The sequence below is a fragment of the Chelonia mydas genome, chromosome 28 (genome assembly GCF_015237465.2).
Source record: "Chelonia mydas isolate rCheMyd1 chromosome 28, rCheMyd1.pri.v2, whole genome shotgun sequence".
In the NCBI taxonomy this organism is placed as follows: domain Eukaryota; kingdom Metazoa; phylum Chordata; order Testudines; family Cheloniidae; genus Chelonia; species Chelonia mydas.
The window spans coordinates 1,442,683-1,462,947 of record NC_051268.2 but is presented as its reverse complement, the minus strand read 5'-3'; the positions used below and the strand labels follow the sequence as shown (position 1 = coordinate 1,462,947).

At 62.8% G+C, this 20,265-nt stretch overlaps 1 protein-coding gene across 3 annotated transcripts in view; it reads right to left on the bottom strand.

Annotated features, from left to right (window-relative positions):
* DNAH2 (dynein axonemal heavy chain 2) overlaps window positions 1–20,265 on the bottom strand; it is a 125,175-nt gene that overhangs the window by 40,292 nt on the left and 64,618 nt on the right. For all 3 annotated transcript variants that reach the window (XM_037887273.2, XM_043537131.1, XM_043537132.1), the window contains 10 exons: window positions 16,685–16,821; window positions 16,461–16,598; window positions 15,888–16,046; window positions 14,885–15,037; window positions 14,480–14,571; window positions 6,825–7,023; window positions 3,011–3,235; window positions 2,017–2,121; window positions 1,392–1,580; window positions 744–829 (listed from right to left, as the gene is read on the bottom strand). In XM_037887273.2, the coding sequence (XP_037743201.1) occupies window positions 744–829; window positions 1,392–1,580; window positions 2,017–2,121; window positions 3,011–3,235; window positions 6,825–7,023; window positions 14,480–14,571; window positions 14,885–15,037; window positions 15,888–16,046; window positions 16,461–16,598; window positions 16,685–16,821 (1,483 nt within the window). The remainder of the gene's footprint in view (window positions 1–743; window positions 830–1,391; window positions 1,581–2,016; window positions 2,122–3,010; window positions 3,236–6,824; window positions 7,024–14,479; window positions 14,572–14,884; window positions 15,038–15,887; window positions 16,047–16,460; window positions 16,599–16,684; window positions 16,822–20,265) is intronic.

The following is a 20,265-nucleotide window of genomic DNA, read 5'->3' as shown; positions in this document are numbered from 1 at the left end:
CACCGGGCTGGCAGTGCCCGGGGGTGGAGGTCAGGAGCAGCGTGGCCGGCCGTGGGGGGAGGGAAGATGCCCGTGGCACCGGGCTGGCAGTGCCCAGGGGGCTGGAGGTGGGGCGCAGCGTGGCCGGCCGTGGGGGGAGGGAAGACGCCCATGGCACCGGGCTGGCAGTGCCCAGGGGGCTGGAGGTGGGGAGCAGCGTGGCCGGCCGTGGGGGGAGGGAAGATGCCCGTGGCACCGGGCTGGCAGTGCCCAGGGGGCTGGAGGTGGAGTGCAGCGTGGCCGGCCGTGGGGGGAGGGAAGATGCCCGTGGCACCGGGCTGGCAGTGCCCAGGGAGCTGGAGGTGGGGCACAGCGTGGCCGGCCGTGGGGGGAGGGAAGACACCCGTGGCACCGGGCTGGCAGTGCCCAGGGGGCTGGAGGTGGGGTGCAGCGTGACCGGCCGTCGGGGGAGGGAAGATGCCCGTGGCACCGGGCTGGCAGTGCCCGGGGGTGGAGGTCAGGAGCAGCGTGGCTGGCCGTGGGGGGAGGGAAGATGCCCGTGGCACCGGGCTGGCAGTGCCCGGGGGCTGGAGGTGGGGCGCAGCGTGGCCGGCAGTGGGGGAAGGGAAGATGCCCGTGGCACCGGGCTGGCAGTGCCCGGGGGTGGAGGTCAGGAGCAGCGTGGCCGGCCGTGGGGGGAGGGAAGATGCCCGTGGCACCGGGCTGGCCGTGCCCAGGGGCCTGCGCTAGCCCTGCAGCTGTACCTGAAGCACTCGTGAATCCACAGGCGGGTGAGGCTGGGCTTGGTATCGTGGAAGTCCTTGTGCGCCCGCAGCATGCCCTGGAACACCTGTGCGAGGGGCAGAGCCTGAGCCACCGGCTGCGGGACCCCCCCACAGGACAGTGACTGACGGGGGGCGGGGCTTGGTGAGAAACTGACGACCCCTCCCCCAGCTGCTCGCCTGGGCCAAGGGGTCCCAAACGGAAACAGGCCCCTCGAGGAGACAGGCCCCGTGCCCCATTCCCCACCCCCCTGAGCCAGCCAGGCCCCGCCCTGGGGCCGGGTGGGAGCCGGCGCCCCCTACAGGGGACAGGCCCCGTGCCCCATTTCCTGCCCCCCTGAGCCAGCCTGTCCTGCAAACCCCCGGGCCGGATCCCAACCCTCGATACATGGCTGCGTGTGGCTGCTACTGTGACTGGCAGGGAAGGAGACCCAATGTGCCGGGCACTGGGCACCAACACCAAACCTCTGCTGGATTCCTCCCTGCGCCAGCCCCGCTCATGCCAGGGACCTTCTGCGCCCCCAACCCCCGCGTGTGGGCACAGCAGATACTGCGTACGGGGCCCCATGGCTCCGCGCTGGGCACCGGGCTCGGCTCTGACCGGGGGTGGGCGGCGCACCAGCAGGGTACCTTGGAGATGTCGCGCAGGTTGAAGAGGTAGTGGATCTTGGCGGGCGTGGGCAGGAATTTCTGCACCACGCCGTGGTACAGCTCGACCGTGGCCTCAGTGGCGATGTTCCCGAGCGGCTTGACTGCCTCCTCGAAGTTCTGTAGCTTCTGGTTGAGCATGGTGCCGAAGATGCGCCGGATCTGCGGCTCCTGCGGGGAGGCCGGAGCAGCACCTAGCGCCAGCCGCTCTCCCCTCGCGGGCCCACCCCGCCTACCTGCGGGCACCCCCGGTCCCGGGGCAGGAGGGAGGGGACGCAGCCTCCACAGCCCCTCTCCTGCGGCCGCTGACTGGGCTGGGGGCATCCCAGGGGCCGGCCGATGGGTGCCCGGGGGCGAATGGTGCTCTAGAATCCGGCGTGCCGTGGCAGCAGGCACCAGGGGGTCCCGAGTCCCAGCAGTTACGCACAGACGGGTTTAACCTGCGGCGCGAGCCCCCGTGTGCCGTCTGGAACGTGGCCGACAGCGCCCGGGACACCTCGCGGAGGGATCGACCCCAGGGGGAGGGGCCGGCTGGCGTGGCCGGCTCTGATTCCGCCAGGCCCAGCCGGGGAAGCAGCCGCGTGGCGCATGTCTAAGCCGCCCTTACCGTGGGGAAGGTCATGTTGATGAGATTGAATCTGCTCTGAAGCCGGCCGGATATCATGGTTCGGCCTCCTCCCGGGGGGCCCATGGCTGCCATCAGGAACATGTCCTGCGGGGAGACAGATGCTGCTCACACCAAAGGCGACCGAGGCCTATCTTCTCCCCCCAGAAGCGCTTGAAGGATCCAGAGGGACCCGTGGCGCGGGAGGGGTGGCTGCTGCCGCATACTAATGGCTCCCCAGTGGCAGCGCCAGGTACTAATGTCTGCTGTGGCACGTGCCAACCAGATTTCAGGCACAGACACCTGCCTCTGCTGGTGATGCTGCAGGTGCCCTGTCCGCACGAACTGTTGGAACGGCCTCCCCAGGGCCGTGGCGCGGCCGCCATCCCTGCCAGCTTTTCCCGCCGAGATGGGAGGGCTGTAAAATGCCCGGCTGGCTTTGGAATCCATCCATCTAGTAACCAGACAAGAGCAAAGCGCTGCCCTGGGCCCCGGCTCTGCCAGCTCCCCCCGTCCTGCCAGGACCCCGCCTCTGCCGAGCTCCCGACAGCCTGGAACTGCTGGCAGGGTAGCTGTGCCCCTCCCCGGGCAGCAAGCCACGCAGCTCCCGGCAGAGAGGGGGCACTGAAGGGGCTGAGGTTGGCACGGCTCAAGTGTCCCATGGGACTCCTTTTCCAGAAGGCTTTTCCAGTGCTGGCGGCAGCGGGGGCGCCCCCCCACCCCATGAGACTGTGCAGAAACCCCTCGGAGAAGTGTTTCCATGGGCTGAGCCAGCCACCCGCCTCTGGGAGCTGGGCAGCGCATGGCGCCTCCTGGCGGCAGGAGAACAGCCCCTGGGAGCACTCGCCCATCCTGCCGGCCACCCCCGAGCCAGAGCCCCCGAGACACAGCAGGTGCAAGCCATGGGGCTCCGAGCCCAAGCCCCGGTGGGAGCCAGGCAGGGAGCGATGGAGACCGGGGCGGGGAGAGGGGGGGGCCGGGAAAGCCAGCTCCGCACCTTGATGTATTTGATGGTTTGCTTCTCGCGGTCGTACCAGAAGCCGTAGTCGATCCAGAGGCGCAGCAGCTCCAGCGGGGGCTGGGAGCCGAAGGTGTCCTTGGCCGGCATGTTGAGGTCATCCATGAAGGTGATCATGCTCTTGCCACCCATGGGCACGTAGACGCCCTTGGTCCTCTTCTCCACCCGGCTCTCGATGATGTTCTGCACGTTGTTGGATGTGGTCTGGGGATGGTGGGGGGCGGGGTGAGGTTGGGCAGGGACCTGAGTCCAGGGATGGCAGGGGGCTTGCGGCTCCACCCAAGGGTCAGCCCTCTGCCATGGGCATGGGCGCGTCGCTGGACTGAGAGCTCGGAGGTACCTGCCAGCTAGTGACTGCCCGGTGCCCGCCCAGCCGCCAACGACCGCCCCGCACCCGCCCAGCCTCCCCCTGCCAGCCAGTGACTACCCGGCACCCACCCAGCCGTCAACGACCGCCCCGCACCCGCCCAGCCTCCCCCCTGCCAGCTAGTGACTGCCCGGTGCCCGCCCAGCCGCCAACGACTGCCCCGCACCCGCCCAGCCTCCCCCTGCCAGCCAGTGACTACCCGGCACCCACCCAGCCGTCAACGACCGCCCCGCACCCGCCCAGCCTCCCCCTGCCAGCTAGTGACTGCCCGGTGCCCGCCCAGCCGCCAACGACCGCCCCGCACCCGCCCAGCCTCCCCCTGCCAGCCAGTGACTACCCGGCACCCACCCAGCCGTCAACGACCGCCCCGCACCCGCCCAGCCTCCCCCTGCCAGCCAGTGACTACCCGGCACCCACCCAGCTGCCAACAACTGCCCCGCACCCGCCCAGCCTCCCCCTGCCAGCCAGTGACTACCCGGCACCCACCCAGCTGCCAATGACCGCCCCGCACCCACCCAGCCTCCCCCTGCCAGCCAGTGACTACCCGGCACCCACCCAGCTGCCAACAACTGCCCCGCACCCGCCCAGCCTCCCCCTGCCAGCCAGTGACTACCCGGCACCCACCCAGCCGCCAACGACCGCCCCGCACCCGCCCAGCCTCCCCCTGCCAGCCAGTGACTACCCGGCACCCACCCAGCCGCCAACGACCGCCCCTCACCCGCCCAGCCTCCCCCTGCCAGCCAGTGACTACCCGGCACCCACCCAGCCGTCAACGACCGCCCCTCACCCGCCCAGCCTCCCCCTGCCAGCCAGTGACTACCCGGCACCCACCCAGCCGCCAATGACCGCCCCGCACCCACCCAGCCTCCCCCTGCCAGCCAGTGACTACCCGGCACCCGCCCAGCTGCCAACAACTGCCCCGCACCCGCCCAGCCTCCCCCTGCCAGCCAGTGACTACCCGGCACCCAGCCAGCTGCCAATGACCGCCCCGCACCCGCCCAGCCTCCCCCTGCCAGCCAGTGACTACCCGGCACCCGCCCAGCTGCCAACAACTGCCCCGCACCCGCCCAGCCTCCCCCTGCCAGCCAGTGACTACCCGGCACCCACCCAGCTGCCAACGACCGCCCCGCACCCGCCCAGCCTCCCCCTGCCAGCCAGTGACTACCCGGCACCCACCCAGCTGCCAACAACTGCCCCGCACCCGCCCAGCCTCCCCCTGCCAGCCAGTGACTACCCGGCACCCACCCAGCTGCCAACAACTGCCCCGCACCCGCCCAGCCTCCCCCTGCCAGCCAGTGACTACCCGGCACCCACCCAGCTGCCAACGACTGCCCCGCACCCGCCCAGCCTCCCCCTGCCAGCCAGTGACTACCCGGCACCCACCCAGCTGCCAATGACCGCCCTGCACCCACCCAGCCTCCCCCTGCCAGCCAGTGACTACCCGGCACCCACCCAGCTGCCAACGACTGCCCCGCACCCGCCCAGCCTCCCCCTGCCAGCCAGTGACTACCCGGCACCCACCCAGCTGCCAACAACTGCCCCGCACCCGCCCAGCCTCCCCCTGCCAGCCAGTGACTACCCGGCACCCACCCAGCTGCCAACAACTGCCCCGCACCCGCCCAGCCTCCCCCTGCCAGCCAGTGACTACCCGGCACCCACCCAGCTGCCAACGACTGCCCCGCACCCGCCCAGCCTCCCCCTGCCAGCCAGTGACTACCCGGCACCCACCCAGCTGCCAATAACCGCCCTGCACCCACCCAGCCTCCCCCTGCCAGCCAGTGACTACCCGGCACCCACCCAGCTGCCAACGACTGCCCCGCACCCGCCCAGCCTCCCCCTGCCAGCCAGTGACTACCCGGCACCCACCCAGCTGCCAACAACTGCCCCGCACCCGCCCAGCCTCCCCCTGCCAGCCAGTGACTACCCGGCACCCACCCAGCTGCCAACGACTGCCCCGCACCCGCCCAGCCTCCCCCTGCCAGCCAGTGACTGCCCGGTGCCCGCCCAGCCGCCAACGACCGCCCCGCACCCACCCAGCCTCCCCCTGCCAGCCAGTGACTGCCCGGTGCCCGCCCAGCCGCCAACGACCGCCCCGCACCCACCCAGCCTCCCCCTGCCAGCCAGTGACTACCCGGCACCCACCCAGCCGTCAACGACCGCCCCGCACCCGCCCAGCCTCCCCCTGCCAGCCAGTGACTACCCGGCACCCACCCAGCTGCCAATGACCGCCCCGCACCCACCCAGCCTCCCCCTGCCAGCCAGTGACTACCCGGCACCCACCCACCCACCAGCAACTGCCCCGCACCCGCCCAGCCTCCTCCTGCCAGCCAGTGACTACCCGGCACCCACCCAGCTGCCAACAACTGCCCCGCACCCGCCCAGCCTCCCCCTGCCAGCCAGTGACTGCCCGGCACCCACCCACCCACCAGCAACTGCCCCGCACCCGCCCAGCCTCCCCCTGCCAGCCAGTGACTACCCGGCACCCACCCAGCCGCCAACGACCACCCCGCACCCGCCCAGCCTCCCCCTGCCAGCCAGTGACTGCCCGGCACCCACCCACCCACCAGCAACTGCCTGGCACCCATCCGCTCTGGCAGGGGAGTGCGGTTTACGGTTAGAGCGGGGGGGCTGGGAACCAGGACTCCTGGGTTCTCTCCCCAGCTCTGGGAGGGGAGTGGGGGCTGGTGGGTTAGAGCGGGGGGGGGCTGGGATCCAGGACTCCTGGGTTCTCTCCCCAGCTCTGGGAGGGGAGTGGGGGCCGGTGGGTTATGGCTGGGAGCCCGGACTCCCAGATTCTCTCCCTGGCTTTGCTCTAACTCACCTTTGACCAGAGCTAAGTCCCTTCCCCCGCACATTTGCCACTGATTCCCCTGCGTATAAAGGGATGAGGATACTTCCCTCCCGCAAGGGGGCAGTGCCACTGCATGGCTCCATCACCTTGGCCCGGGGGATCTCCGTGGCCCTGCTCCCCTGGCCCGGGGCACCGGGGGATCTCCGTGGCCCTGCTCCCATGGCCGGCACCGGGGGATCTCCGTGGCCCTGCTCCCCTGGCCCGGGGCACCGGGGGATCTCCGTGGCCCTGCTCCCCTGGCCGGCACCGGGGGATCTCCGTGGCCCTGCTCCCCTGGCCCAGGGGATCTCCGTGGCCCTGCTCCCCTGGCCCGGGGCACCGGGGGATCTCCGTGGCCCTGCTCCCCTGGCCCGGGGCACCGGGGGATCTCCGTGGCCCTGCTCCCCTGGCCCGGGGCACCGGGGGATCTCCGTGGCCCTGCTCCCCTGGCCCAGGGGATCTCCGTGGCCCTGCTCCCCTGGCCCGGGGCACCGGGGGATCTCCGTGGCCCTGCTCCCCTGGCCCGGGGCACCGGGGGATCTCCGTGGCCCTGCTCCCCTGGCCCGGGGCACCGGGGGATCTCCGTGGCCCGTTACCTGCGCCGACATGTTGATGGTCAGCACGGCCCACTTGGTGTTGTCCAGGGACTGCAGCACGCTCTGGGCAATGGAGGTCTTCCCGGTGCCGACCGGGCCCACGAGCAGCACCGGGTTCTGATTGGATACCAGAGCATTCACCAGATAGTTGTAGCGCACCGTGTCCACCGTGGGGACGATGATCTTATAGAAGGGGGCGCTGGGAAGATGGGGACAGATGGGGGTCAGCCCGAGAGGACCATGGTGCTGGATCAGAGCAACGGGCCCATCCAGCCCCATATCCCGTCCCCTGGATCAGGCCAATGGGCCCATCCAGCCCTGTATCCCACCCCGGTGACACTGCAGCCCGTGTTCTTCACTGTGATATGATTACATAGTTATGATGTATTTCATGCAAAATAAGTCATGTGAGGTGTCACTGGAAAGGTGATGATTTGCTGAATAGGATTATCCTATTTGCAGGCATGTAGCATTTTCGTATCTGAAGTTATGAATATTGACAATGTCTCCGCATTTCCAGGGTAGGTACACCTGGGGAATGCCCACTAGCCAAGATGCTTTCACTCTAGACAGTGGGTGGGGAAAGGGCCATTAGGAAAACAATAGGCCTTAGGAGAAGCTTAACTCTCTTCCTGTGAGCACTATAAAGTGGATAGAAAGCTGGCTAGATCATCATGCTCAAGGGGTAGTGATCAATGGCTCCATGTCTAGTTGGCAGCCGGTATCAAGTGGAGTGCCCCAGGGGTCAGTCCTGGAGCTGATTTTGTTCAACATCTTCATTAATGATCTGGATGATGGGATTAATTGCACCCTCAGCAAGTTCACGGATGACACTAAGCTGGGGGGAGAGGTAGATATGCTGGAGGGTAGGGATAGGATACAGAGTGACCTAGACAAATTGGGGGATTGGGTGAAAAGAAATGTGATAAGGTTTCAACAAGGACAAGTGCAGAGTCCTGCACTTAGGACAGAAGAATCCCATGCATTGCTACAGGCTGGGGACCGACTGGCTCAGTAGCAGTTCTGCAGAAAAGGACCTGGGGTTACAGTGGAGGAGAAGCTGGCTAGGAGTCAACAGTGTGCCCTTGTTGCCAAGAAAGCCAATGGCATTTTGGGCTGTATTAGTAGGAGCATGGCCAGCAGATTGAGGGAAGTGATTATTCCCCTCTGTTCGGCACTGATGAGGCTACACCTGGAGTATTGCTTCCAGTTTTGGTCCCCCCACTACAGAAAGGATGTGGCAAATTGGAGAGAGTCCAGCGGAGGGCAACGAAAATGATTAGGGGTCTGGAACACATGACTTATGAGGAGAGGCTGAGGGAACTGGGATTGTTTAGTCTGCGGAAGAGAAGAGCGAGGGGGGATTTGATCGCAGCCTTCAGCTACCTGAAGGGGGGTCCCAAAGAGGATGGAGCTCGGCTCTTCTCAGTGGTGGCAGATGACAGAACAAGGAGCAATGGTCTGAAGTTGCAGTGGGGGAGGTCTAGGTTGGATATTCGGAAACATTATTTCACGAGGAGGATGGGGAAGCACTGGAATGGGCTCCCTAGGGAGGTGGTGGAATCTCCATCCTTAGAGGCTTTTAAGGCCCGGCTTGACAAAGCCCTGGCTGGGATGATTTAGTTGGGGTTGGTCCTGCTTTGAGCAGGGGGTTGGACTAGGCACCTCCTGAGATCCCTTCCAACCCTGATCTTCGATGAGTCTATGATCTGGGGAAGGGAGGGGCCAGGTACCAGCCACGGGCAGGGGTAGGGAGCCGTGAAAGGGAGGGGGCTGGGTGGGCAAGCACCAGCCATGGGCAGGGGGAGGGAGCTGGGGAGGTGGCAGGAGAGGAGTGCCAGGCTGAGGGCAGGCGGGTGGGTGGTGCCATAGAATCATAGAATATCAGGGTTGGAAGGGACCTCAGGAGGTATCTAGTCCAACCCCCTCCTCAAAACAGGACTAATCCCCAATTTTTGCCCCAGATCCCTAAATGGCCCCCTCATACTGAGAATGGGGGGCGATCAGCAGGTTATCTCAAGTGCCTATATACAAATGCACAAAGCCTTGGAAACAAGCAGGAGGGCTTTAAACTAGGTTCACCGGGGGAAGGAGACCAAATCCCTGAGGTAAGTGGGAAAGCGGGATAACGGGAGGAAGCACAGGCAGGAACGTCTGTGAGGGGAGGGCTCCTACCTCATACTGAGAATGGGGGGCGATCAGCAGGTTATCTCAAGTGCCTATATACGAATGCACAAAGCCTTGGAAACAAGCAGGGAGAACTGAAGGTCCCGGTGATGTCAAGGAATTATGACGTGATTGGAATAACAGAGACTTGGTGGGATAACTCACATGACTGGAGTACTGTCATGGATGGTTATAAACTGTTCAGGAAGGACAGGCAGGGCAGAAAAGGTGGGGGAGTAGCACTGTATGTAAGGGAGCAGTATGACTGCTCAGAGCTCCGGTACGAAACTGCAGAAAAACCTGAGAGTCTCTGGATTAAGTTTAGAAGTGTGAGCAACAAGGGTGATGTCGTGGTGGGAGTCTGCTATAGACCGCCGGACCAGGGGGATGAGGTGGACGAGGCTTTCTTCCGGCAACTCGCAGAAGCTACTAGATCGCACGCCCTGGTTCTCATGGGCGACTTTAATCTTCCTGATATCTGCTGGGAGAGCAATACAGCGGTGCATAGACAATCCAGGAGGTTTTTTGGAAAATGTAGGGGACAATTTCCTGGTGCAAGTGCTAGAGGAGCCAACTGGGGTGGGAGCTTTTCTTGACCTGCTGCTCACAAACCGGGAAGAATTAGTGGGGGAAGCAAAAGTGGATGGGACTCTGGGAGGCAGTTGATGAGTTGGTTGAGTTCAGGATCCTGACACAGGGAAGAAAGGTGAGCAGCAGAATACGGACCCTGGACTTCAGGAAAGCAGACTTCGACTTCCTCAGGGAACGGATGAGTAGGATCCCCTGGGGGACTAACATGAAGGGGAAAGGAGTCCAAGACAGCTGGCTGTATTTCAAGGAATCCCTATTGAGGTTACAGGGACAAACCATCCCAATGTGTCGAAAGAATAGTAAATATGGCAGGCGACCAGCTTGGCTTAACGGTGAAATCCTTGCGGATCTTAAACATAAAAAAGAAGCTTACAAGAAGTGGAAGATTGGACAAATGACCAGGGAAGAGTATAAAAATATTGCTCGGGCATGTAGGAAAGATATCAGGAGGGCCAAATCACACCTGGAGCTGCAGCTAGCAAGAGATGTTAAGATTAACAAGAAGGGTTTCTTCAGGTATGTTGGCTACAAGAAGAAAGCCAAGGAAAGTGTGGGCCCCTTACTGAATGAGGGAGGCAACCTAGTGACAGAGGATGTGGAAAAAGCTAATGTACTCAATGCTTTTTTTGCCTCTGTCTTCACGAATAAGGTCAGCTCCCAGACTGTTGCGCTGGGCATCACAGCATGGGGAGTAGGTGGCCAGCCCTCTGTGGAGAAAGAGGTGGTTAGAGACTATTTAGAAAAGCTGGACGTGCACAAGTCCATGGGGCCGGATGCGTTGCATCCGAGAGTGCTAAAGGAGTTGGCGGCTGTGATTGCAGAGCCATTGGCCATTATCTTTGAAAACTCATGGCGAACGGGGGAAGTCCCGGATGACTGGAAAAAGGCTAATGTAGTACCCATCTTTAAAAAAGGGAAGGAGGAGGATCCTGGGAACTACAGGCCAGTCAGTCTCACCTCAGTCCCCGGAAAAATCATGGAGCAGGTCCTCAAGGAATCAATTCTGAAGCACTTACATGAGAGGAAAGTGATCAGGAACAGTCAGCATGGATTCACCAAGGGAAGGTCATGCCTGACTAATCTAATCGCCTTCTATGATGAGATTACTGGTTCTGTGGATGAAGGGAAAGCAGTGGATGTATTGTTTCTTGACTTTAACAAAGCTTTTGACACGGTCTCCCACAGTATTCTTGTCAGCAAGTTAAAGAAGTATGGGCTGGATGAATGCACTATAAGGTGGGTAGAAAGTTGGCTAGATTGTCGGGCTCAACAGGTAGTGATCAATGGCTCCATGTCTAGTTGGCAGCCGGTATCAAGTGGAGTGCCCCAAGGGTCGGTCCTAGGGCCGGTTTTGTTCAATATCTTCAAAAATGATCTGGAGGATGGTGTGGATTGCACTCTCAGCAAATTTGCGGATGATACTAAACTGGGAGGAGTGGTAGATAAGCTGGAGGGCAGGGATAGGATACAGAGGGACCTAGACAAATTGGAGGATTGGGCCAAAAGAAAGCGGATGAGGTTCAACAAGGATAAGTGCAGGGTCCTGCACTTAGGACGGAAGAACCCAATGCACCGCTACAGACTAGGGACCGAATGGCTAGGCAGCAGTTCTGCGGAAAAGGACCTAGGGGTGACAGTGGACGAGAAGCTGGATATGAGTCAACCGTGTGCCCTTGTTGCCAAGAAGGCCAATGGCATTTTGGGATGTATAAGTAGGGGCATAGCGAGCAGATCGAGGGACGTGATCGTTCCCCTCTATTCGACACTGGTGAGGCCTCATCTGGAGTACTGTGTCCAGTTTTGGGCCCCGCACTACAAGAAGGATGTGGATAAATTGGAGAGAGTCCAGCGAAGGGCAACAAAAATGATTAGGGGTCTGGAACACATGACGTATGAGGAGAGGCTGAGGGAACTGGGATTGTTTAGTCTGCAGAAGAGTAGAATGAGGGGGGATTTGATAGCTGCTTTCAGCTACCTGAGAGGTGGTTCCAAAGAGGATGGTTCTAGACTATTCTCAGTGGTAGAAGAGGACAGGACAAGGAGTAATGGTCTCAAGTTGCAATGGGGGAGGTTTAGGTTGGATATTAGGAAAAACTTTTTCACTAAGAGGGTGGTGAAACACTGGAATGCGCTACCTAGGGTGGTGGTAGAATCTCCTTCCTTAGAAGTTTTTAAGGTCAGGCTTGACAAAGCCCTGGCTGGGATGATTTAATTGGGGATTGGTCCTGCTTTGAGCAGGGGGTTGGACTAGATGACCTCCTGAGGTCCCTTCCAACCCTGATATTCTATGATTCTATGAAGGATTGAACTCACAACCCTGGGTTTAGCAGGCCAATGCTCAAACCACTGAGCTATCCCTCCCCGTGAATGAACACAGACCCAAATCAATGGATTCATAGAATATCAGAGTTGGAAGGGACCTCAGGAGGTCTTCTAGTCCAATCCCCTACTCAAAGCAGGCCCAATCCCCAATTTTGCCCCAGAACCCTAAATGGCCCCCTTGAAGATTGAACTGACAACCCTGGGTTTAGCAGGCTAATGCTCAAACCACTGAGCTATCCCTCCCCCCATTAGGAGTATACATCTGGAGTATTGTGTTCAGTTTTGGGGCCCCCACTACAGAAGGGATGTGGATAAATTGGAGAGAGTCCAGCGGAGGGCAATTAAAGTGTTCACGGGGCTGGGGCACATGACTTAGACGAGAAGCGGCTGAGGGAACTGGGATGTTTAGTCTACGGAAGAGAAGAGGGAGGGGGGATTTGATAGCAGCCTTCAACTACCTGAAGGGGGGTCCCAAAGAGGATGGAGCTCGGCTGTTCTCAGCAGTGGCAGATGACAGAACAAGGAGCAATGATCTCACATTGCAGTGGGGGAGGTCTAGGTTGGATATTAGGAAACACTATTTCACTAAGAGGATGGTGAAGCACTGGAATGGGTTCCCCAGGGAGGTGGTGGAATCTCCATCCTTAGACAAAGCCCTGGCTGGGATGATTTAGTTGGGTTTGGTCCTGCTTTGAGCAAGGGGTTGGACTAGACACCTCCTGAGGTCTCTTCCAACCCTAATCTTCTATGATTCTATGAACGCTCCAAACAGCCTGTGGACGGGGGGAAGCAGTAGACGTGGTATATCTTGACTTTAGAAAGACTTTTGATACTGTCTCACATGACTATCTCATAAACAAACTAGGGAAATGCAACCTAGACGGAGCTACTACAAGACGGGTGCATAACTGGTTCGAAGCTTATGCTCAAATAAATTTGTTAGTCTCTAAGGTGCCACAAGTACTCCTTTTCTTTTTGTTCCCAGAGAGTAGTTATCAGCGGTTCACAGTTGTCCTGGAAGGGCATAACGAGTGGGGTCCCGCAGGGATCGGTTCTAGGTCCGGTTCTGTTCAATATCTTCATCAATGATTTAGATAATGGCATAGAGAGTACACTTATAAAGTTTGCGGACGATACCAAAATGAGAGGGGTTGCAAGTGCTTTGGAGGGTAGGATTAAAATTCAAAATGATTTCGACAAACTGGAGAAATGGACTGACGTCAGCTGGATGAAATTCAGTAAGGATAAATGCAAAATAGAAGGAACAATCAGGTACACACACACACACACACAATGCGAAATGACTGCCTAGGAAGGAGAACTGTGGAAAGGGATCTAGGGGTCAGAGTGGACCACAAGCTAAATATGAGTCAACAGAGTAACCCTGTTGCAAAAAAAAAAATGATCATCATTCTGGGCTGTATTAGCAGGAGCGTCGTAAGCCAGACACGAGAAGTAATTCTTCCGCACTGATATGGCCTCAGCTGGAGTATCGCGTCCAGTTCTGGGTGCCACATTCCAGGACAGAGGTGGACAAATTGGAAAGTCCAGAGAAAAGCAACAAAAATTATGAAAGGTCTACTGAGGGAAGACTGAAAAAATTGGGTTTGTTTAGTCTGGAGAAGAGAAGACTGAGAGGGGACGTGATCGCAATTTTCAAGTACAGAAAAGGTTGTTACAAGGAGGAGGGAGAAAAATTGTTCTTCTTAACCTCTGAGGATAGGACAAGAAGCAGTGGGCTTAAATTGCAGCCAGGGCGGTTTAGGTTGGACATTGGGAAAAACGTCCTGTCAGGATGGTTAAGCACAGGAATAAATTGCCCAGGGAGGTTGTGGGATCTCCAGCGTTGGAGGTTTTTAAAAGCAGGTTGGACAAACCCGTCAGGGATGGTCTAGATGGTCTAGTCCTGCCATGAGGGCAGGGGACTGGACTAGAGGACCTCTCGAGGTCCCTTCCAGCCCTACGATTCTATGATGGCTGGTATGACTCTACAAAGACATGTGATGTGACCACATGTCTCTAGACTCCATCTTGGGATGTCAGTAATTTTCCACAGACCAGTCTGGGAACCAAGCTTTGAAACAAAGGGCTCCTGCCTTAGGCAAAAGTTACATAAGGGAGGGAGTGACATCAACCGGGGTTCTTCGCACGCCACCCAAGACTCCTGGAAACACCTGCGGAGCAAAGACTGACCGGAGGGAAGTGCTGGACCCAGGCTAAAGGGATTTTTAGCCTGTGAATGGAACACCTGGGGATTCCAAGCAGGAAGCAAGTGTGGCTTCTCCCTTAAGGATCTGCAGCCAGCCTGTATCATCACTGAGGGTGAGGATCTGCTATTCAGATCCGATCTATGTAGTATATTAAGCTTAGTTTGGTAGGTAATCTGCCTTGATCTGTTTGCTATCCCTTAGAATCACTTAAAATCGATCTTTTGTAGGAGATCCCCAGAGTGTGCACTTCTCCCCACAAGGTTAGGACCCCCACTTCTCCCGCTCATACTCCAGCTGAGGCCCCGGGACGTAGGATGAGAGCCCAGCCCAGCCCCCCGTCTCGGCCCCCAGCGACCAGTTACTCACTTGGCTGGGTACCTCCACATTTTGGGCAGCTTGTCCTCAAACGAGGCCCAGTTCTTCCTCTTGGGGTCGACAAAATACTCGTAAACGGTGTCCTGCAGAGAGCAGGGAGAGCATGTGAGGGGCCTGGCCCTGGGAGTGCCCAGCTCGCAGCCACCAAGGGGATCAGGCTCTGGGCTCAGCAGCGCCTTAGAGCTGGGGACTACGGGGGGGATTGAGGTGTCAATGCCGGTAAGAGAGATGGAAGCGGGGCAGGAAAGGGAGGAAATGACTGGAGCTGCTCACCCCGGCAAGCGCTGTCCCTCTTCCCTTCCCCTATTGGCCATTCCACACCCCCCCCCATCACTCTCTTGGCTCTGCTCTGGTCACAGCACCACCATTCCTCTGGGCTCCCTCATGCCCAGGGACCTTGTTAGGGAAGGAGCCTTCCATCTCTCGCAGGTAGCTGTCAATCTTCTTCCTGCCCTCCTCGTCCACCGCCGCGCACACGGACCAGATCATGCTGAAGACGAAGTACATTTCCACCACCGTGGTGTAGTTGTCTCCATCTGCTGGGTTCACCTGGAGAGCAAGAGACGGGAACCCGGCACTGAGCTGGCTTTCTAACCTTACCGCAGGCTACCAGAGCATTCCCCATAAACACGCACTGACACACATGGAACATAGGGTGACACGGCAAGAATTTGGTGTTGGTCCTGCTTTGAGCAGGAGGTTGGACTAGATGACCTCCTGAGGTCTCTTCCAACCCTAATCTTCTAAGTATTCCATGTTGATGCACTTAGAACATCAGGCTGCACCATGGGAGCGTTCTAGGCTGACGTACCCAGAACATCAGGCTGCAAAATGGGAGGGTTCTAGGTTGGCATACCCTGTACGTCAGGAGCCAGGATGGGTGAGCTGTAGGTTGACACACCCAGAACCTTTAAACTCTGAGTTCAAATGACCAGGACCCAGTGAATCAGTCTTTATTTCTTCTCTCCCTACTTGGTACTTGTGTATCCTCCAAGGTCAAGAGGCTTTGCTGGCCAATGGTGCCGTGGCCGTAAGGGGTGACGAGAACACGGAGAGGCTGAGAAACAAGGGGGTGCCAGAGCGCTAGCTACTAGGGACGATTCTTAAACCAAACTCTGGTACAGAAACTCCTGCTCTGGATCCTGAAGGGTCGGCTTCCCAGTTCCCCACAGCAGGGTCCCTCTGCTGACTTAAGTGGAATCACTCCTGGTTTACAACAGTGGGATCACAGTCAAGGAATAGCGCTCGTGCTGATTACCATGCCCCGACACATGGGTACCATGGGTGCAAAGGAGCCCAGCCAGCGTACGAAAGCCCCCTGCTCCGAGCGATGGTAGCGACAGGCGGAAGGAAAGGCAGCCACTGGGAGTGTGAGGGTGGGTTCCAGTCTGCTACTTACCCCGTTCTCTGGGGTGGCCAGAGCAGAGAAGAGCTTGCAGAGCGACACGATCCCGCTGTACTCGGGGATGGGGACCAGCTCCTCGCAGTTCTCCTTCTTGAAGGTCAGCGTCTTGTTGATGAACTTGTCAAACATTCGCTGCAGAGCTTCCGCCTCCCCCTGCGGAGGGAGGGACCCAGAGCAAAGCTCCCACACGGGCTCCCGCCACATCCACGGAGGCTCGCAGGCTGGTTTGGGCTATTCCACTCCTGGGCTCCCCACCACGGCTCAGCTGGTGCCCCCCACTCCCGACCTGCAGCCCCTCCCCCAGTTCAAGCCCTGGGCTCCCCCCAGCTCTGCCAGTGCCCCTCACTCCCAACCTGCAGCTCCAGCACTGGGCTCACACGCCCGGCTCTGCCAGTGCCCCTCAGCCCAAATCCACCGCCCCTCCTCCTTGCAGCACCGACTGCCCTGGAAAAGCCCCCAGCCCCGCTCCCTGCAGCACAGCGCCCCCTAGCGCTGCATTGGGCACTGACGACCAAGAGAGCGCCCACTGCTGAGTCCCTGCCTCATTCTCCCCGCACTCCCGAGCACCTTGGGGCGCTTCTCGATCCAGGAGTGGACGTAGGGTTTCCAGCCCAGGTCGCTGTAGTCCGTGTAAACCATCCCGCAGCGGGAGACGGTGGCGGGCGAGGCCACCGCTAGGTTCTCCACCTCGAAGAGCAGCGAGACCTAGAGAAGGGACAGGATCAGTCTGGGCGGCCCGCTGCCTTCCTGGCCCCAGCCCAGGTGGTCAGAGCAGCCCCGGGGGGACTTGCCTGCTCGGGCATGGAGATCCGCTCCCCGTTGATCAGGGTCAAGACTTTGTTGTCGTCCATGACCGAGTTCATGCTCTCGATCCACAGGGTGTCCACCGGCCCGTCAAACAGGATCCACTTCTCATCGGGCTTCTCGTCTAGCGGGGCCGGGAGAGCAGGGGAAGCCCCCTTAGCGCTCAGGGAGGAGCAGCCAGGGGAGCTCCTCACCCCTGCCCCAAAGCTCTGCCTTCCAGCCCACGCTGCTCCCCCCGATCCGCTCCCACTGCCCTCCAGGTGCCCTCGGGCCTCCGACAGCAGCGCCAGGAAAAGAGGCTGGGATCAGAGCCGAGCTGGTGGTGCTGGGACATGAGATGAAATGGAGACGGGCATGTGCCATCCAGGGATGGAACGGGGGCTGCGGGTCGGGAGTGAGGGGCACTGGCAGAGCTGGGGGCAGGCCAGGGCTGGGCTAGCAGGGGCTGCAGGTCGGGAGTGAGGGGCAGCAGCTTGCACACACACACGCTAACACTGCCACACGAAGCGAGACTCAATGGCACCTTGCCCGGGCATCAGGTGTGAACTGGAACCAGGGCCCTGGTGGGCACCGGCCCCATCCCCCTTCCCCGGCGCTGAGCCAGCCAGTTGCCCTGGCTGCACTCCAGCCGCCTGTCACCTCCCTGTCATCCTTGATTACCAGCGATATTGGGGTCAGGCCGAGGCCCGCCCCCTCCCCCTGTCTCCTAGTAACGGCAGAACTCTCACATGCCACCGCAGCCTGGCACACACATGCCACCCCCGACCCCCCCTCCGGCGTGCAAACCAAATCTCCCGGGCCCCCATGGGGAGAGCCAGCCACAAGACCCTGGGTCGCCGAGCTGCCGCACATGGCAGGGGGACCCCTATGCGGTGCCGGTGGGTACAGCCTGGCATCCAGTGCCCACGCAGCATGGCATGCCGGGCCCGGGTGCAGGTGCCAACCAGCTGCACCGGACAGCACGCTCCAGGGGCACCCCAGCACCTGGCGCCTGGACACACGCCAGTCTCCCAGAGAGGGGCAGGCCAGCGGAGAGACTGGCACAGACCAGCCGGAGTGAGGAGCAGAAAGCAGCACACAGGGATTTGGAAAAGCCACCAACCCACCCCTCTGCCCACCCCTATCGGCCGCGCCCTGCCCCCGGGCCCGGCCCCCCTCTCTGCCCACCCCTATCGGCCGCGCCCTGCCCCCGGGCCCGGCCCCCCTCTCTGCCCACCCCTATCGGCCGCGCCCTGCCCCCGGGCCCGGCCCCCCTCTCTGCCCACCCCTATCGGCCGCGCCCTGCCCCCGGGCCCGGCCCCCCTCTCTGCCCACTCCTATCGGCCGTGCCCTGTCCCCGGGCCCGGCCACCCTCTCTGCCCACTCCTATCGGCCGCGCCCTGCCCCCGGGCCCGGCCCCCCTCTCTGCCCACTCCTATCGGCCGCGCCCTGCCCCCGGGCCCGGCCCCCCTCTCTGCCCACTCCTATCGGCCGCGCCCTGCCCCCGGGCCCGGCCCCCCTCTCTGCCCACCCCTATCGGCCGCGCCCTGCCCCCGGGCCCGGCCCCCCTCTCTGCCCACTCCTATCGGCCGTGCCCTGCCCCCGCGCCCGGCCCCCCTCTCTGCCCACTCCTATCGGCCGTGCCCTGCCCCCGCGCCCGGCCCCCCTCTCTGCCCACTCCTATCGGCCGTGCCCTGCCCCCGCGCCCGGCCCCCCTCTCTGCCCACTCCTATCGGCCATGCCCTGCCCCCGCGCCCGGCCCCCCTCTCTGCCCACTCCTATCGCCGTGCCCTGCCCCCGGCCCCCCTCTCTGTCCACTCCTATCGGCCGTGCCCTGCCCCCGGGCCCGGCCCCCCTCTCTGCCCACCCCTATCGGCCGTGCCCTGCCCCCGGGCCCGGCCCCCCTCTCTGCCCACTCCGATCGGCCGGGCCCTGCCCCCGGGCCCGGCCCCCCTCTCTGCCCACTCCTATCGGCCGTGCCCTGCCCCCGGGCCCGGCCCCCCTTTCTGCCCACTCCTATTGGCGTACCCTGCCCCCGGGCCCGGCCCCCCTCTCTGCCCACTCCTATTGGCGTACCCTGTCCCCGGGCTCGGCCCCCCTCTCTGCCCACTCCTATCGGCCGTGCCCTGCCCCCGGGCACGGCCCCCCCGTCTGCCCACTCCTATCGGCCGTGCCCTGCCCCCGGGCCCGGCCCCCCGCTCTGCCCCCTCCTATCGGCCGTGCCCTGCCCCCGGGCCCGGCCCCCCTCTTGGCCCCCCTCTCTGCCCACTCCTATCGGCCGTGCCCTGCCCCCGGGCCCGGCCCCCCCTCTCTGCCCACTCCTATCGGCCGGGCCCTGCCCCCGCGCCCGGCCCCCCTCTCTGCCCACCCCTATCGGCCGGGCCCTGCCCCCGGGCCCGGCCCCCCTCTCTGCCCACTCCTATCGGCCGCGCCCTGCCCCCGCGCCCGGCCCCCCTCTCTGCCCACTCCTATCGGCCGCGCCCTGCCCCCGCGCCCGGCCCCCCTCTCTGCCCACTCCTATCGGCCGGGCCCTGCCCCCGCGCCCGGCCCCCCTCTCTGCCCACTCCTATCGGCCGCGCCCTGCCCCCGCGCCCGGCCCCCCTCTCTGCCCACTCCTATCGGCCGCGCCCTGCCCCCGCGCCCGGCCCCCCTCTCTGCCCACTCCTATCGGCCGCGCCCTGACCCCGCGCCCGGCCCCCCTCTCTGCCCCCTCCTATCGGCCGCGCCCTGCCCCCGCGCCCGGCCCCCCTCTCTGCCCCCTCCTATCGGCCGCGCCCTGCCCCCGCGCCCGGCCCCCCTCTCTGCCCACTCCTATCGGCCGCGCCCTGCCCCCGGGCCCGGCCCCCCTCTCTGCCCACTCCTATCGGCCGCGCCCTGCCCCCGGGCCCGGCCCCCCTCTCTTGCCCACTCCTATCGGCCGTGCCCTGCCCCCGCGCCCGGCCCCCCTCTCTGCCCACTCCTATCGGCCGTGCCCTGCCCCCGCGCCCGGCCCCCCTCTCTGCCCACTCCTATCGCCGTGCCCTGCCCCCGGCCCCCCTCTCTGTCCACTCCTATCGGCCGTGCCCTGCCCCCGCGCCCGGCCCCCCTCTCTGCCCACCCCTATCGGCCGTGCCCTGCCCCCGGGCCCGGCCCCCCTCTCTGCCCACTCCTATCGGCCGTGCCCTGCCCCCGGGCCCGGCCCCCCGCTCTGCCCCCTCCTATCGGCCGTGCCCTGCCCCCGGGCCCGGCCCCCCGCTCTGCCCCCTCCTATCGGCCGTGCCCTGCCCCCGGGCCCGGCCCCCCTCTTGGCCCCCCTCTCTGCCCACTCCTATCGGCCGTGCCCTGCCCCCGGGCCCGGCCCCCCTCTCTGCCCACTCCTATCGGCCGTGCCCTGCCCCCGCGCCCGGCCCCCCTCTCTGCCCCCTCCTATCGGCCGTGCCCTGCCCCCGCGCCCGGCCCCCCTCTCTGCCCACTCCTATCGGCCGTGCCCTGCCCCCGGGCCCGGCCCCCCTCTCTGCCCACTCCTATCGGCCGTGCCCTGCCCCCAGGCCCGGCCCCCCTCTCTGCCCACCCCTATCGGCCGTGCCCTGCCCCCGGGCCCGGCCCCCCT